General features: G+C 33.6%; 1 protein-coding gene and 1 long non-coding RNA gene across 7 annotated transcripts in view; one reads left to right on the forward strand and one right to left on the reverse strand.

The window, feature by feature from the left end:
• CDIN1 (CDAN1 interacting nuclease 1) overlaps nt 1-18,022 on the forward strand; it is a 265,077-nt gene that overhangs the window by 150,775 nt on the left and 96,280 nt on the right. For all 3 annotated transcript variants that reach the window (XM_074287063.1, XM_074287062.1, XM_074287064.1), the window contains 2 exons: nt 11,399-11,464; nt 12,217-12,322. In XM_074287063.1, coding sequence (XP_074143164.1) covers nt 11,399-11,464; nt 12,217-12,322 — 172 coding nt within the window. The remainder of the gene's footprint in view (nt 1-11,398; nt 11,465-12,216; nt 12,323-18,022) is intronic.
• LOC141554776 (uncharacterized) overlaps nt 1-18,022 on the reverse strand; it is a 58,981-nt gene that overhangs the window by 30,294 nt on the left and 10,665 nt on the right. Inside the window, exon 2 of one of the 4 annotated variants that reach the window (XR_012485945.1) lies at nt 15,750-15,834. The exons of the other annotated variants lie outside the window; for them this stretch is intronic. This is a non-coding gene — a long non-coding RNA (uncharacterized LOC141554776). The remainder of the gene's footprint in view (nt 1-15,749; nt 15,835-18,022) is intronic. 4 annotated transcript variants of the gene reach the window in all.

The raw sequence follows: 18,022 nt of genomic DNA on the forward strand, positions 1-18,022 counted from the left end.
CTGTTCATATTAAATTTGTAGTAAATGGCTATTGTTGCTGTAATGTGAATCAAATTTTTTATATATCAAAGAAATGAAACTTTTATCAGATGTGCTTCAAAGATTATTTCCAGTTTTCTAATGTTTTGTCATGGAATTGGGGTGCCTTTGTTTAAAATAAGCCATTCTAAAAATACCATAAGGCTTGAGGAAAGTTTTGTGGCCAGTAGGTTGTGTGCATGTATGTTATCTAAGGGCCATGCTAACAATTTAAACGATCACCAAATTAGCCAGGGTTGATTTTTGGAAACCTGTTCTTTAATATAAATTATATGTTTCCTGGCTACTGGATATTAATTATCCCTATAATTTTATATCCATTCCTGTAAATTCTGTGTCAGGCTTTCATCTGCTATATTGAGCAATGACATTTTGATTTTTTAAGGATGATATTATTGTCTTTCTTGTACACTTATTTTTATATACTTATACGTGTCATCCTTGGTCTTAGTCATTTCTTCTTTAATAACTGTCAATTTAATTACTTTTCTTTTCTTATCTTATCATATTAAAATAGGTTGATTTAACATCTTCACCCTGTTTTTACATTGCTGCCTATCACCATGAGCACTGCTGTTAGTGACCAGCCTGGGTTAAGCTTGGCAATTACACACCTGCAATTTTGTGCTTTTTAATTGGATTGCATTGACAAAGGTTGAATGATCAATCACCCAACATTTATTATACTGGCTACTGTGTGCCAGATGCTGAGTAATAAAAATATAATAAATGAAATAATCCATACTCACAAAGAATTTACATTCTAATATGTAAGGTGACAAGAAGAAACAGAGACAGAGACAAATACACGCAGAGAGATTATATACATACAGAAAGCAGTTAACTCTAACCCTAATCCTAAATCTAATGATATTTTTAACCCTGAGGGTTAGGGAATCAAGAAAAACTTCATGTAATTTAATCTGTATCTTAAAGGAAGAGAGAGATTCTATGAAATGGAGGTGAAGAGGTCAATGTATTTCAGGCATGAAGGACAGCCAATGCAAAGGTACAGAACTTGGAGATGAGAAACAAGAGAGAAGACCATTTTTGGCTGGATTACAGAGTAGAGAAGGGAAACAATAATAATACACTGAACACCTTTAAAAAGCTAAACAGAACAGTTTATTTTTCATTATAGAAGTTATTGTTTTAAACCTAATTTTAATGAAAGGGATCTTGGCATAGTGAACAGAAAGTCTCCTTTAGAATCCAGAAATACTTGAGTTCAGGTTCCACTTTTGACCTATACTGGCTTTAAAATATTGGAATAATCATCTGAACTCTTAGTTCCCCAGGTATTAAGACTATGAATTTCAAAACATCTTGGCAGAAGCATTGGGAGAGGAAATTCTCTCACCAATGGAGTGCCCTATACCTCTGATGTAATAGGTTTGTTAATTAAAAAATATATATATATATATGATTGTTAATGTGGATTTTAGTATAAGATTAAATTTAAATATAAGATATGATTCTATAATATATTACTAATTTAATAGGCTAGTTTTATGTTATGTTAATAGATATACATCATAAGTCCTAATTCATTATTGCATTGTTTGGGATCTCCTAAACCTATGTCAGCCATATGTAACTTACAGTAGATCTTAACCAGCAGAAAAGACTTTGATATGGACTGAGTCAGTTCAGTGTTCAGGATACAGCAATACAATGGGAGTAAGATAAGACTGAAGCTTATCTAGAGGGCTTTTGAGCCCTAACTAGACCTGTAGTCTTTGTTAATTCAATTCAGCATACATTTATTAAATATATAGGTATCGTGGACTTGGGTCTATTTTTTCATCTGCAAAACGAGGTTAAACTAGATGATCTCAAAGTTCCTTTTCTGTTAAAAAATTCGCCTTAGTGATTATGCGAATCTAACTTTTGCACAAAGAGCTGTGAAGTCTACTTTTAGGAAATGTGGAGGTGGAAGGCATGGCCAGTCCAAATGCTTCTAGGATTAAACATTAAAATGGTTTTAGAGGGAACAACAAAGAAATAATGCGAGAATGGAATTCTAGAAGCCAAAAAAAAAAAAAAAAAAGATTCATTATAATTCATGAAAGGGGGTACTCTTCTATTTTCATAAGTTTACAATGTTGATATTTTCCATATATTATAAATTATCTTTGGTATAACATTTTACAAGTATTATTTTGAAAAATTGTAAATAAGCATTTTCAGATTTAATATTCATCTTTATGACTTTTTGTTTAATTTGCCTTTGTGAACTGAAACTCTTGTGGGTGACCTTCTTTCTTAAAACTAAAGTCTTTTAAATAGCCATAACCTTCTCCCCCCCCCAAAAAAAAAAATCTCCAAACCACTGCTTTGTCAATTGTTGTGGCCTTCTTGGAAGTTCTAAGTAGATGTTAACTTATTTCAGATGTGTTTTGTCCTCATGACTCAAAATCAACCCTATACTTAAAAAAAAGAAAGAAAGAAAGAAATTGTGTAATTGGTATGTAATTGGTTTGGGTATTTTGGGTATTCTGGGGAGGGGGTGGGTAATTAAAAAGCCAAAGGAATTTAAGTTTCAAAGTGTTCTTTATACACATGCAATTTCTATTTTTTCCCTATCCAAAGGTAGTCATGGGATTTTAAAAATAAACCAAGACCTTTATTGTATTTAAAAATTAAACATCAGTTGTGTCTGTGAGTAAAGCTCTATTGATTTTGGTTAAACTGGAGAGAGAATCATTGAAATACATGGATGGAAATGACCTTGAAAACTTAGCTAGTCCATTCCCTTGTCTACAGGCAAGTATCACCTAAACAATTTCAAAAAGATGGCTGTCCACTGGGATCTTTAGGAACTGGCTGTCCCTAAAGATCTTTAGCAAACCTTTTCTGGGGTGTTGAAATTGTTGTTTTCCTTAATTTGGAAAGAATTTCACAAGAACGTCGCCAAATTTTAAAAGACAGGATATCCCATCCCTTCCACCAACCAGCTCTGCAATCTTGGGCAAATCATTTAACTTCCCTGCACTTCAGTTTCCTCAGTGCTAACACATACTAGTTTTAGAAAATCCCTTAGGTCTCTTCTAACTCTGAAATCTGCTGTTACATAAAAATTCAGGAAGAGAACATTATTTATTTGCACACGGTAAATGCTAAATGTTAATTGAATTGAATCAAAATTTTTTCTTTTAAGTTGGAATGTACTTGCATGCTTTATTTGAGAAAATAACACTTGAAAAGTATAGCAAAATTCTTTTACAAGTTGTAACATAGAAAGAAAAGGCCTTCTCTTCCAAATGTGTAATGTGCTCTGAATTAAGTGCCAGGAGATGAAACTGAAAATCTCCCTCCTATTATTGCCATAAAAGTGACTTCGACACACACCTATGTTACCTTTTACCCCTTTTCAATTTACATTGATACTGTAAAGGAACTTATACTCTCAAAAATGATTTTCTAGTGAGAGCAGAGCCAAGATGGCATAGAGCAGGCAGGACTTTGCCTGAGCTCTTCCTGGCTTCCCTCAGAATCAACATTAGATCAAACCTCTGAACAAACTTAAAAAATAATAGAACCCACAAACATTCAGAGTGTAATAATTTTCCAAGTTAAGATATCTTGGAAGGACTTCAAGAAAGGTCTCTTTCAACTGGGTCAGGGCAATGAGTCCCAGAGTAGAGAGTCCTAGCATGGGGAAATCTAGTGTGAAGCTCTTTGCCAAAATACAGCAGCTTTGGCTATTCTGATCTGATTCAGAAGGCCACTAGCAAGTAGAGAAGGCAAATAGTGAGCCCACAAACATCAGCACAACAAGCAGGACTTGGCCATGTCCACCCTACAGGAGCTCTGCTCCCAGAACAGTGAGAAGCCCCTGTCACCTATAGAGGAAATTCTGGACACTCTCCCCTATGCCCTATGAGCAAATCTCAGCCTTTAAAACTGAGCAAAAAAAAAAAACCAAAAAGAATTCTGACCATAGATAGCTACTATGAAAATAGGGAGCAACAGGTCTCAAACTTTGAGGACACCAAAGGCAAAACATTTCCAGATAAAAGTCTCAAAGGGGGATATGAATTGATTGGAGAAAGGAAATGAGCGAGCCTTGCAGGGGAGTTTGGATTGACTTAAGAAAACAACCTAAAAATTGGTGAAATGGAAAAAGAAAACAATTCCTTGAAAAATAGGATTAGTGAAATGGGGGAAAAAAAAATCCAATGAAGAAAACAACTTTAAAAGTATAATTGATCGAATGCAAAAGAAAATAATTTGCTAAAAATTAGAATTGAACATATGGAAGTGAATAACTCAATGAAACATCAAGAATCGGTCAAACAAAACCCCCAAAATGAAAAAAAAAAAAAAAAAAAGGAAGAAAATGTAAAATATCTCATTGGGAAAATAACTGACCTGGAAAGTAGATCCAGAAGAGATAATCTAAGAATTAATTATTGGGCTACCTGAAAGCCACAATGAAAAAGAGCTTGGACAACATTTTTCAAGAAATTCTCAAGGAAACTGCTCAGATATCTTGGAGCCCAGGAGGTAAAATAGCTTTTGAGAGAATTCACCAACCATCCCCTAACAGAGATCCCAAAATGAAACTCCAAGGAATATATATAAAAAACAAATTTTTTATATATATAAAGAACAGGGTAGGGTTGGTTTTGGTTTGTAATTTTTAGAGGATACCTTGGTTCTGGAGTCAGAAGACAGTTTCAAATTCCAGTTCTGATAATGAATCTTTGTGATTTGGGGCAAGTCACTTAATCTTAGTTTCCTTGAAGAAAAAAAAAAGGTAGCACAGCATTCAGGGAGACAACCTAAGTTCAAAGAGGCTCGTGGCCAAATAGACTTCAGGATAACTCATTTTTAAATCATCCCAATCCACAAAACTATCTGCTAAGGCATAGCAAAACTAAAACTGTAGGTCCTCGAGTTCCGATAGCCAGAAGCATTATTCTAACAGTGAAAATGAAGCCTCATGAACCTGCATATTTTACTAAATAGCACCAAGCAGCTTTATCAGTCTGTACATTGAGTTAACACACTTCCAAAAAGAAGTAGCTTATTCATTGGTTGGAAGACTCTTGCTCAGAGATTCTTAAACACACTTTTTTGGATGTCTGGGGAAGCCTATGGATCCAGGCTCAGAATAATACTATTGAATACATAAAATTAAATGGTTAGGATCACAAAGGAAATAGTTATTCAGAAAAATTATTTTCAAAATCAAAGTTCATGGATCCCAAATTAAGAATCCTTGCTCTAAAGGATAACTTCTAATATATAATAATAATATTTTTTTTTTAATTTTTTATTAAAGCTTTTTATTTTCAAAACATAAGCATGGATAATTTTTCAACATTGACCCTTGTAAAACCTTGTGTTCCAAATTTCCCCCTCCTTCCCTCTACTCCCTCCCCTAGATGGCAAATAATCCAATATATGTTAAACATATTAAGATATGTTAAATCCAATATATGTATACATATTTATACAATATCTTTTTTTTTAATTTTTTATTATATATATATATATATTTTTTTATAATATTATCCCTTGTATTCATTTTTCCAAATTGTCCCCCCCTCCCTCTAAAATAATAATTTTTTTAAAGATTAAAAAAAGATTAAAGATTAGGGGTAACTTGATGGTACAGTAGATAGAGCACCAACTCTGGAGTTAGGAGGACCCGAATTCAAATATGACCGCAGACACTTATGAGTTCTGTGAGTCTGGACAAGCCCTTTCCCTCCCCGCAAAAATTTAATAGGATGCCAGTCTAGAGCTATCAAGTATCCATTGTGACATAGGAAAGTATGAACCCAAGAGCCAAAATATAGAGGAAATTAGATCGTCTTAACTTTAAAGTCCAGCTTTTGAATTGTAATGCTTGAAGTATTATTATAACTGCTGAATTTCCCCAACTCCTTCCTCCATCCTAAGCTAACATAAATTAAAGTCTTGACTCAGGTTAGATGTATATACTTTGACTAGGTGATTTGAAGAGGTTAGAAATCCTATGATCCCAAAGATCTCTCTCCTGAGCTTTAATAGATACTACTGCATTTGCTTTTTAAAATAACTTTTCCCAGTTCCACATAAAAACAGTTTTTTTAGTATTCTTTTTTAAAATTCTAAATCTCAAATTCTCTCCCCCATTTCCCCTTCCCTTCCTTGAGACAGTAAGCAAATTGATTTAGGTTATGCATGTATAATCATGCAAAACATTTCCATATTAGTCATGTTGTGAAAGAAAACAGACCAAAAATTTTAAAGTAAAATAAAAAAGTTAAAAATAGTATGCTTTAATCTGTATTCAGATCTTTCTTTAGATGTGAATAGCATTTTTCATCATGAGACTTGGAAATATTTTGAATCACTGTATTGTAGCGAATAGCTAAGTCATTTACAATTGATCATCGTACAATATCTAATAGAGATTTTGAGAATTTCCTTAATTATAGGGAATGAAGATTTCTTCTGTAGAAGAACAAGACTACTTGTTCTCATCCAACTCTTTGGTAACCTATTAAAAGACCAAGCTTTTTGACTAAGTGTTTTTCCTAAGAGAGGAACAGCCAGGAGTTTACCTTGTCATACATTTTATGTGAAAGCTATTTTTAAAGGAGCAGAACCTTGATTTTATTTTCCTTACTCCAATGCCATTCATCATCAAACCCACCATGTGTACATATTTGGTCTTCCTGAACTTAATCTCATTGTACTGACTTTAACCTAACTAGTTTCCCATTCTAATGGGAAATCACAGCATCAGGTATTGAAATTAGAGTGACTTGAATAAAATGGTTACAGAATTATCCTACTTGACACAATTAAAGAAGACATGTTGCTTGTTGAACATGGATTTTTGGCTATTATTTTGTGATAGTTATAGTGTTTATGTTTTGATGGTTTAATGTTACTTAGGTTATGCATTTTGGTGAGAGTCTTAATTGGTGGGAGTCAAAGATTGAGTTACTTGACAGCTAATGTTCTCTTCCAAATCATGATATGAAAAATCATATAGCCTATGCCTCTCTCTGATAATGTTTTTCTCACTTCCCTTTTTCTTCTGTTGTTTTGCTTCTGTGCATTGGGTATAATATGAGGAGGAAAAGGAGTAAAGAAATCCAATGCACATTAAACTAGACCCCTACCCATGCCCCTTTCAAATCTCCAGGAGTCTCTTATTGGCTGTACAGATCCTAAAGCCAAAAGGCTTCCTAGATTTATAGACTGACAGTTGATCATGGATTTTTCCCCACAGTAGAATGTAAACTCTTCAAGTTGGGGATTATTCTTGTTTTTTATTGTTGGTGGTTTTCATTTTATCTTTGAATTCTTGGCACTAGCACAGTACTTTACACACAAGGAAATGCTTGATAAATGCTGTTGTAATGGACTCTACAAAATTTCAGGCAATTTAGAATGCCATCTAAATAGACCTGGGAAGAATGTTCTAAAGCAGTGGTCCTCAAACTTTTTAAACAGGGGGCCAGTTCACTGTCCCTCAGATTGTCGGAGGGCCCGACTATAGTAAAAACAAAAACTCACACTCTGTCTCCGCCCCTCAGCCCATTTGCCATAACCTGCAGGCCACATAAACGTCCTCAGTGGTCTGTATCTGGCCCGCAGGCTATAGTTTGAGAACCCCTGTTCTAAAGGACCGATAAGTCTTAGGATGGATTGCTGTGGTTGTGTAGTATATGCTACAAAAAATGCTGATAGCAAATTGCTCTCTTAAAAGAACTTGGTACAAATTTGAGCTCATTCCAAGAAGATCTTGTAGCCTACTGATCAAATAGTAGCCTTAGCAGCATTCTAATTGAAAGGAAGTTAAATGAATTTCCTGGATAAGATTAGAAAGCCATGTGATTTACTAAAATAAAAAAAAAAATTTTTTTTTTTTTTAAAAGGCTGAACTATAGAACCAAGTTCTCAGAAGTCAGAGATGGTGCTTTTCCCTGCATTCCATATTTGATAGTGATAAAGCAAAATCCTTCACTGGAAATTGACTAGCCAGCATGGAATAATGTGAATTCTTTGAAAGCAAGGATCCTGACTTTTTAATTTGTAGCAGATTGATTTGTAAATAATGAAACCTTAATAAATGTGTAACAGAGTTCCTTCCATCTAATATCTCTTGCTTTTAAAAAATTATCATTTAAGTGCTTTATTGATATCATATCCCCCTCTCTCCCCAACCAATACATACTTATTAGCAATAGAGACAATATTTGTTTCTTTTCTGCAGGATAGACTCAGGGACTAAGACATCAAGTACATTGGTTAAGGTCACATCATGAAGAGGTGATGACCCAAAATACAAAGTAAAATCACTTGAGGCCTTACCTCAGGATCAGGAAAAATACACAGACCAATGCAGAACGCATGGAGAAGAGGAGAATAAATTAGGTTAAGAAAAAATACAACACTAGCAATCTAGATTAAGACTATATGAATGCCTGAACTACTAATCAAATTCCTAAAGTTTTTGGTAAATTGACCATTGAGATAGGAAAGCATCAGTACGATAAAGCTTTATGGAAGAGGTGAAGATCTCAGTTCATCTTTCCCCTCCCTCCCACATTTCCCCTTCCTCCCACATTTCCCTCTATACTTCTTTTAGGAGGAATAGGAGAAAAAGCATCATGGTCTAATGAGATCACAGTCCCCAAGCTAGAAAGAGATGTTACTCATTTAAGTAATCCAACCTACAAATAAGAAGAATTCCTTCTACAGTGTCATCAAGATATAGTTGTCCAGTCTTTCTTTGTTCAAAAACTTGCAATAACAGAGAACCTACTACCTACTCAGACTTTTGATTATCTGTAATTGTTAGGAAGTCTGTTTTTACACTGACCCAAAAAAAGTGTCTCCTTAAGACCTCTTCTTTTTCTCTGTTCAAGCAGCCAAGTCTAATCTCTCTTCCTCAAGTTCATTGTCTTCAATGACAATGAAGTTGTCCTCAATGTTCATATCTCTCATAGATCTTTTTTGTCTTCAAGATAAACATTCTAGTTTCTTCAAGTGATCCTTTTGAGACATAGTCTCTATTTGTAGCTTATTCTTAGCAGAAATTTACCAATTTGCCTTCAAAGTTTTCCATAATAGAGTTCATTGGGCTAAGAATCAAAACAGATGGCTTAAAATCCCCCAAGTCTCAATTTTGTCTTTTATTAAATCAAGATATTAATATTTGGACTGCCTATCTCATAAAATTATGCTGAGGAAAGCAGTTTATATATACTAAAACATTTGCTATTATTAGACTGATTTGGACTTAATCATTTTGGTGTTTATGGAGGTGTATTTTTTTTTTCTCTAAATATTAGAGAAGGAAAACTCAATCATGTCATGATGACAAAAAATGAGAAAGGGAAACAAGGCAAATAATGGAGGAAAAGAAAATAAGTGATTCTTTCTTCAAGAGGAAATATCCTCTCTACTCTTTATAATGAAAATATGAATTTGGTTGAAAAGAGGAGGAACCCTTAGAGGTCATCTGCCCTTCAGAATTCCATCCAAACCAACCTGACTGTATGGCTCAAAGTTCTCTGTGGACAGATGGAAAAATTCCACTATCTTTTCCGGTATTTGATCTGTGTCATTCATCTTTCTTTCCTTATTTATGGAATTTAAGTTATGGGTATTTGTGTTCATAATCTTGATTTGTAAGTAAGTTGGTTATATGCCTCCTTTTTATAAAGGATTTGGACGAGTACAATGGATTGCATGGTCACATTTGACCATGCAAAATTTGATTTGAATTTTTCTCAGAAACATAATTTTTCTTTTCAAATTGCATTTTAAATATCCACAAAGTTTGATCAAACTAAGCTGCAATAAGAATTAATCTACCTTTAGAAACATCCACACTGCTTTTAAAACCGTTTATCATCACTCCAGGGCTTCAGAATAGCACCTGAATAGAGATGATTTCACTTTTCTATGAAATGTTTTAGTTGCTGTTTTCTGACTGCCATTTAGGAAAAATAAAAGTATCTATTTACCTATATTTCCAAGCTTCCCCCTGCCCCAGTAAGATTAGTTTGATTTCTGTTTTAATTATCTGAAAAGTGCATTTGTCTTTTTCTTCCACTTCAAGGAGAAAAGTGCCCCAAATGCCAGCAGCCATGAGATTTGGTTTGGTTTAATGCTGTCGAGTTATAACAAATTTTCACTTAAAGATCTAGTTTAAATATTGTTCTTGTCGTTAAAAGGTTATTTAAGCTCAAAATGCTGACCTTTCAAGATGCACACAACAGTGTTCTAAAACAGAGTTTCTGAGCGTTGGCCATGAAACCACTGTCTTAGGCTGATAAATGGATTGGAAATAAGCTACCCAACATTGGGAACGGGCCATTAATTTTAATCAAAGGTGATGCAGAAAGGCGAATGGGATGCATGACAATGTCAACAGCCCAGTAGATGTTAAGAGACCACACAGCCTTCCTTGTTACTTGGTTGGGCCATTAGTTGAGGTTGGGTGAAGACAGAAAGCCACGTCTGGAATTGAATGACCTGGTCACTCCAAAATCTAATGGAGAACTCCTCATTTCAGAAATCACATTGTAATGGCATTAGAAGTCAAGGACAGCATTTAGAAAATATTGAAGGATTTTTTTTTTTTTTTTAACTAAGCACATAGCTAGTTTTCACAACTTTGTCAGCTTTCTGCATTTTCCTGACTTAGAAAGCCTTACTTCTTTCCTAATAGATGACTGATATTTGCAAAGGATCAAGAAATCGAACAGACTTAGAGCAAAGCTCAAAGCATCTTTACTTTTCAAAATTAGATAGTGTTAATAGTAAAACTTTGGTAAATACCACAAACTACAGCATGCCAAAGGAATTAAGCAGTATGATTAATACTCTACTGTGACTGCTTCCTCATCACCCTTTCCTCAACTTCACAGATAGTTTTATTTGAAGCTGAACTTGTTTAAAAAAAAAAAAACCTCCTAAAAGCCTTTAATTCAAAACTTTAAAAGACTTCCATATTATACTTTGTTAAGAACTATAATATTAGCTTTTAAGCATTATTAACAAGCTCCGTGAAGGGGGAGAAAACTACCTCTTTCAATCAGCAAATATATTTCTTTATTTTGAATATTTTCAGTTACAAAAAAGTGCTGTATGACAGCTTGAATTAATGATGTTTATAATGAAGACATAAAAATGCAGAGGCGACAAAAGAAGCATTTTTATATCCATGCTTCAGGTTTGTTAAGAAGGTTCATTTAATCTGACATAGTATTGCATGCATAAGAAGGATATGTATGACTGCATTAGTAATTTTTGCACTCTTTTAAAAAAGAAAAGTAATTATTTTGCTGTCTTGTTAATGGAATAATGTAATAAATAATAGTATTTGTTCTCCTTGTAGATGAAGATCAACTCCGTGCAAAGGGTTATGACAAAACACCAGACTTCATATTAGAAGTGCCAGTCGGTAAGTCCTAAAAGTTCATTGTATATCTCTCAGTCAGGGGAAAGAGAGTCTTTATTTTCATAAAATTATATGAGACTAACTCAATTATATTTGTCAATATTAACAAATGTTGAGAGAAACTAACATTTTGAAAGTTCTACATACATATATTTTGTGGAGTAAAAAAATCCCTTTCCTATAAAGAAAGAGAACTGGATTTAGAGTCAGAGAAGGTGATTTGAAACCTTACATGATACTTATTAGCTTTGTGGTCGTGGCCAGGTGACTTCATCTCTGTGAGCTTCAGGTTCTCTATGTCCAAAGGGAAGAGGTTGAAATAGATGACCCCTCAGGTCCTTTACAGCACTAGGTCTGTAATCCTATGAAATTTTGAGTCAAATCAAATAATTTTTAAAATATTAACTTTCTGAAATATGATTCCATTTAAAATTGCCAATATTTTGGTCTACTTTATGTGTTTATCCTTCTAGTAATAAAAGCAAATTTAAAAAATGGTCCATATTACAAGAGGTTTTGAAGCACAGAAAAAAAAATTAAAAGTAAAATAGAAGTAATTGTGTCATAAATATCCTTTGAAATGTATATGTACAAGATTTTTTTGTAAGCACACTTACAGACCATGCGTTGGTCTCATCATGAGTATAAATTAGCCAGTGCTCCATTAACTTAAAACGTTTGGAAAACTATGCAGAGCTGAGAATTTCAAATATCCCATTCACTTCACTTTATATTAGTAATGCTTTGTCCCTTAGCTTTAGAAGGGCACATAATTCACTGGATTGAAAGCAAAGCCTCATTTGGTGATGAATGTAGCCACCAGGCCTACCTGCACGACCAATTCTGGAGCTACTGGAACAGGTATGGTTTCATTATTTTTCTTTTTAAGATGAACGATACCCAGCTGAAATCTCATTAGAAATGTAATATTTTGTTTAGCTGGTAAAAAATGCCAGTAGCTTTTGTTTGGAGTAAATATAAGCTCTTGATTAATGTATTCATTTCAGATAATTTAAACTTCTCTGCTTTCAAAATGTTACTGCATTTTTTAAAAAGGAAAATCTCTGCATTATGACAAAGTCAGTTTAAACTATTTTCTAAAAGTCATAATACTGATGCCATTTAAAATATAGGAAATACAATAAGATGTGTGTTTTGATACTATCTTTGAATTTCTATCATTTTGCTCTGAAATCATATTTGACTGTCACCTAGACCAAAAGAAATAACTTTATAGTCCAAACTCTTTGGTATCTTGCATTGGAAAACTCAATTAATAGTGATGAAGTCTTTAGAGGGTTCCCTTGGTTAGTTAATGGGAGTGCTATTATCAACCTCTATGTTGTTTTTATTTTTCCATTCTACATATTAGTTTTGGGGATAAGAGAAGGGATATCAGGAAGTAGTCTTCATTGTAGATTCATTGTGCCCTTAAGTCCCTAGCCAACTGTGAATGAATAAGATATTAATTTAAGGAATGGAGAGAAGGTGCAGATATTTAAAAGGATGAGATCAGATCATCTGTGGACAATAGTAATGGCCTGAGAAAATGGGACTTAGATGACAGTTTGGCACTGCACTTGTGACTATCTCTACAAAAGACCAGCAGACCTCTCCTTCTCTTGCAGCTGTGCTGAACTGAGCCCACTTTTTGCCATGGTAACAATGATCGTGACAAAAAGCTGGATGTAATGGCTTTCTTGATTTTCTTGTGTAATTGTGCGTGGCATCCAAGCTTTACTTTAAGGGGATGGAGTAGGAAAGTGCAAAATGTTTTAGACATCAATGCTGCTTCAGCATTTTCAGAGTTTTCTTCAGATACTAGCAAACTGGGGGAATTTAATTAGAAATTATGAACTATTTTCTGATGAGTGGGGGAAGCGTAAATAAAAGAGCATTTTGAAAGTAGTGAAAAAGGAGGGATAATAAGTTCATGTTGCTGAAGTTTGAGAAACTTTAACAAACTGGCAGACTCAGTTTATTGTTCATTTGTAAATATTTTTCCCTTTTACATTTTGAACAAACTTTAAAACAGCAACAACAATAATAAACTTTCTATTTCAAGTAATATAACATATGTAAATGTTTGGAAAAACATCCCTTAACCATTAGTAGTGAAAATACTAGAAAAACAGCCTAGGTAATATGATTTAATGAAAGTCAGATCACCTGAATTTAAGTCCTAGCCCTGTTATTGGGGAAGTTACTTAACTTTTTTTAGGCCTCATTTTCCTCATCTGTAAAAAATGAAAAGTTTTGTCTAGGTAACTGCTAATTCTTATAGCTCTGTATTTGTCTTCTAATTATTTATGCACAAATGAATATGGACATACTCAAGCAGAAGATAGTTTAAAATTGTTTGAGGTTTTAGGATAACCTATTTGTAACTTATTCCTTTTACAATTCAAATTCTATTTAACTTAGACTGTTATTGCTCCCTATTGCCTCCAAGATTAAATAAAGTCTTTCTCTTTTGCTTTAAAATTCTTCTACCCGACTTCATCCTGTCTTTTGAGTCTTTCAATTTGTACTTCTCCATGCACCATATGGGTTGCTTACAAGCTTGCTTGCTTTTCTCACATTCCTTCCTGATTACTGTACCTTTTCACTGACTACCTGGAATGCTCTTCCTCCTCATCTCATCTCATCCTGGATTCCCTGACTTCATTCAAAACTCAGTTCATATCCCACTTTCTGCAATTTTTTGGTCCCTCCAGATACTCTGTATATATCTTCTATGTATATGAATGTATGTGTACTGTATTAGAATGTGAGCTCCTTAAGAACAGAGAGATGAGGTTTTGTTTTGATTTTTGGTTTCTTTGCTTTTCTTTGTATCTCTTGCAGTTAGTACAGAAAATGTTCCCATAGTAAGTCCATATTAAGTTTTTGTTGACTGATTAGCTTGGGTCTCTGTTCCTTGCACACCCACTAGCTCATAAGGAAAAGAGCTGTTCTAATCTAAAATTAGCAGTGAATTCATGAAGGGGTTAGCCTCTGCATGAATATTTGGTTATTAAAACAGACTAATCATTACAGATGCTGGTCCTATTTACTACAAGCATTGAACAGTTACTTATGTTGATAGGAAATAATTATTGCAATTTGATTTAAAATTACAAGCAACAAAATACTTTGAAGGAAATGTGTTACCATTGTATTACCATTGAAACTGATCACTTTTCATTTCTTGCTGTGTTTTCCACTTGTGTAGTAGTCACCATGATTTTCCCAAAGATAGGAAAGTGTCAAATCTAAGAGTACTTGGATAGTGGGATGGCATAAAAACAGGTTGAGAATCTTGCAGTTCTCAACTTTATTTTTCCTCCTCAATGCCTGTCATGTGATATAATATGAAAAATGGACAGATTCTGTTTTTCTCAAAGTTACTATTGCTCACTAGAGCACTTTCTTATTTTATTTTTCTGGTGTATAATTCATAAACTTCTAGATAATTCCTATTTAGAATTAAGGAAAATAGAGGAAGAAGGGAGAATTTCTTCTGAACTTCCTTCACTTCGTGAGCTAGCCCCAATTTTATTATCCTAGGCAAATCACAGGGGAAACAATTCTTTCCTTATAATGTGAAGATTTTTTTGTTGTTGTCCTATAGCCTAAAATATAGAGGAACATGCTAGATTAGAGCTATTGTTCAACATAGATATTCAGGTACCTAGATCAGACTTTTCTCTTGGGAATTTAAAATTATCCTATCTTTTTTTCTCCTCTCCTTCAAGTAGAAGCAGAAATCTCTCCATTTCTATTCTATTTCTTCAATGTGTGTGTGTGTGTGTGTGTGTGTGTGTGTGTGTGTGTGTGTAACCCTTAGGACTCTATACATCAACAAAATATGGTCCAATAAACCGTTTATTAAGAGTCTACCATGGTTACTTGTACCTTCGGAATCTAATGCTTATTGTACAACAAGAAAATGGCATTTACACACATGTATTGTATCTAGGTTATATTGTAACACATGTAAAATGTATGGGATTGCCTGTCATCGGGGGGAGGGAGTAGAGAGAGGGGGGGGGATAATTTGGAAAAATGAATACAAGGGATATTATTATAAATATATATATATATATATATATATATACATATATATATATATATACATATATATATAATAAAAAATAAGGGGAAAATAAGAAATTAAAGATACAAGACAGAAATAAATATTAAAAGAAAAAAAAAAAAAAAAGAGTCTACCATGGACCAGGCACTATGTTCAATGCTGAGTATACAAGTAAACAAACAAGACAATCCCTAACTTCAAGTAGCTTACATTCTTTTAAGTCAGTGAAGGATAACTCAGGTGATTCAGCAAAAAATTGTCAAGTTCCTAATATGTGCGATGAACTGCAAAATTCCTGATGAAAACAAAAACAGAGAGTGGGAATGAGGAATGAGGTAAAATGAAAAGATAACAGTAATCACATGTACAACAATGATAACTTCCTCTAAATATTTTGATATTTAAGTTAACTGCCACAATGAGAAGACCAAAAGCATTGAAAGCATGATAGTCAGGAAATCTTTTACTTGCCAAATGGTGCAAATTGAGTATTGAGTGTCAAAATCAACCATGAATTAGAATATAAACCAGCTCTAAAATCTTATGAAGAAGGATAGTTGTAAGCAATACAAGGATACAAGATAGAGGATATCCTGTAAAGTAGAAGTAGGAAAGTTAGGTGGTGCAGTAGATAGAGTGCCAAGTCTGGGGTCAGGAACACCTGTGTTCAAATCTGGTCAAGTCACTTAACCTCTACTCACTTTGTTTCCTCATCTGTAAAAGGAGCTGGAAAATGGAAAACCACTCCAGTATCTGCCAAGAAAGGTCACAAAGTGAGACATGACTGAAATGAATGAAAACAGAAAAAATAGAGGGAAGTAGTGGACAGTAAAACCAAGTTAAAGAAATCCTGCTTAAATTTCCAGTGAAACAAAGTCATCTTAATTATATTCAAGTTTGTGTAAGATGAGGGCTACAAGCAAAAGAAAAATAGATAAGATTTCCAAACAACATTTCAACCAACTTTTCTCCATGAAGGATGGGAACCATTGTCTTGAACCCCTATCTCCTGAGAAAATAGTTCCTGAGGAGCTTCTAAAGGAAGTGAATAGTATTAATGACAACAAAGACATGAAAATCAACTGGACTGAACCTAGATCATATAGAACAGGGCTTCTTAAACTTTTCCCATACATGACCCCTTTTCACCCAAGAAAATTTTTATGTGACCCTGAATATATAGGTATACAGAGTAGATATACAAATCAAACATTTACTGAAAATAAATCACAATTTCATGATTCCAAAAGGCAGTTTACAAGATCTCATATGGGGTTGTTACCCATAGTTTAAGAAACTTTGATATAGAGAAGATTCATTGATGAACCAATATAAAATATCTGAAGGAGAGGAAAATAACAAAGGTAAGTATTAAAAAAAAAAACAAAAAACCCTCAAATGTTTAAGAGAACATCAGTAGAGACTTGTGACTATTTTTCCATCTCTTTAAAATTCCATGAGAATCATCTGTATATGTATTAATGAAATCATTGATGAGGACATTAGAAGGAGATTAACAGATTTCCATAATATTCAGCATTGGATTATCTTATAACGGAATGAAAATTGTAAAGAATAAACTATTCTAATTTTGCTTATTTATTGAATAAGCATTTGGCTCAAGGAAGCAAAATACTGCTTACAGATTCTTTGACAGCAAGCTGTTTCCTGTCCATACATCAAGATCATTCATGATTCCTTGAAAGAAATGACATTAGAAACAACTTTATTCAATGACTAATACTTAAAGTCAGGCAAAACATAAAAAAGAAATTAATTGCATAGCAAAGATATTTACCACTATGATAGATGAGATGTAATTGATTGAGGAGGAATTCTCCATGGATGGTGAGATCCTTCATATTCTCCTTTGTGGATGACATTGTATGGATTGCATCATTTTAAGACATTTACAGAGTTTCTTGGAAAACTATATAAAGAGATTTAACATTTCTATCCACATAGGGTAAGTTTCTTGGGAAAGATCTATAATCACTTGAGAATTTGAACTTTCTTTCTCTACAGGATGATCAAGAACCTGGCACACAATAAGTGCTCAATAAATGTTTTTGACTGATTGTTGCACAGATTTCAACATGCATTTGGATTGATGTCCAATAATCAATAATATGTAAATTTGGGACAGACTTGTACAAAAGAATAATGAACAGGTCCTAGAATTGAATAAGATAAGAGTAGGCTGGATTGCTTTCAGGAAATTAGTAAATTCTTTTCCTGGCCCTAAGTTTTCTGTAAAAGCAAAGATTCCTTTTTTCTTTTTCTTTTTTTCTTTCTTTCTTTCTTTCTTTTTTTAAATACCACTTTGCTGGTATTATGGCAGCGAAACCCAGAATACTACTGCTTCGAAAAATTAAAGATGACCATCATATTGAGAACTACATCATCATGTGAAAAGACTGCAATATATAACTTGAGGAACTCTAAAGGAAAGATATAAGATGTCATCCAAGAATTATATGACA

Source organism: Sminthopsis crassicaudata, chromosome 2, assembly GCF_048593235.1.
Source record: "Sminthopsis crassicaudata isolate SCR6 chromosome 2, ASM4859323v1, whole genome shotgun sequence".
NCBI classification, from domain to species: domain Eukaryota; kingdom Metazoa; phylum Chordata; class Mammalia; order Dasyuromorphia; family Dasyuridae; genus Sminthopsis; species Sminthopsis crassicaudata.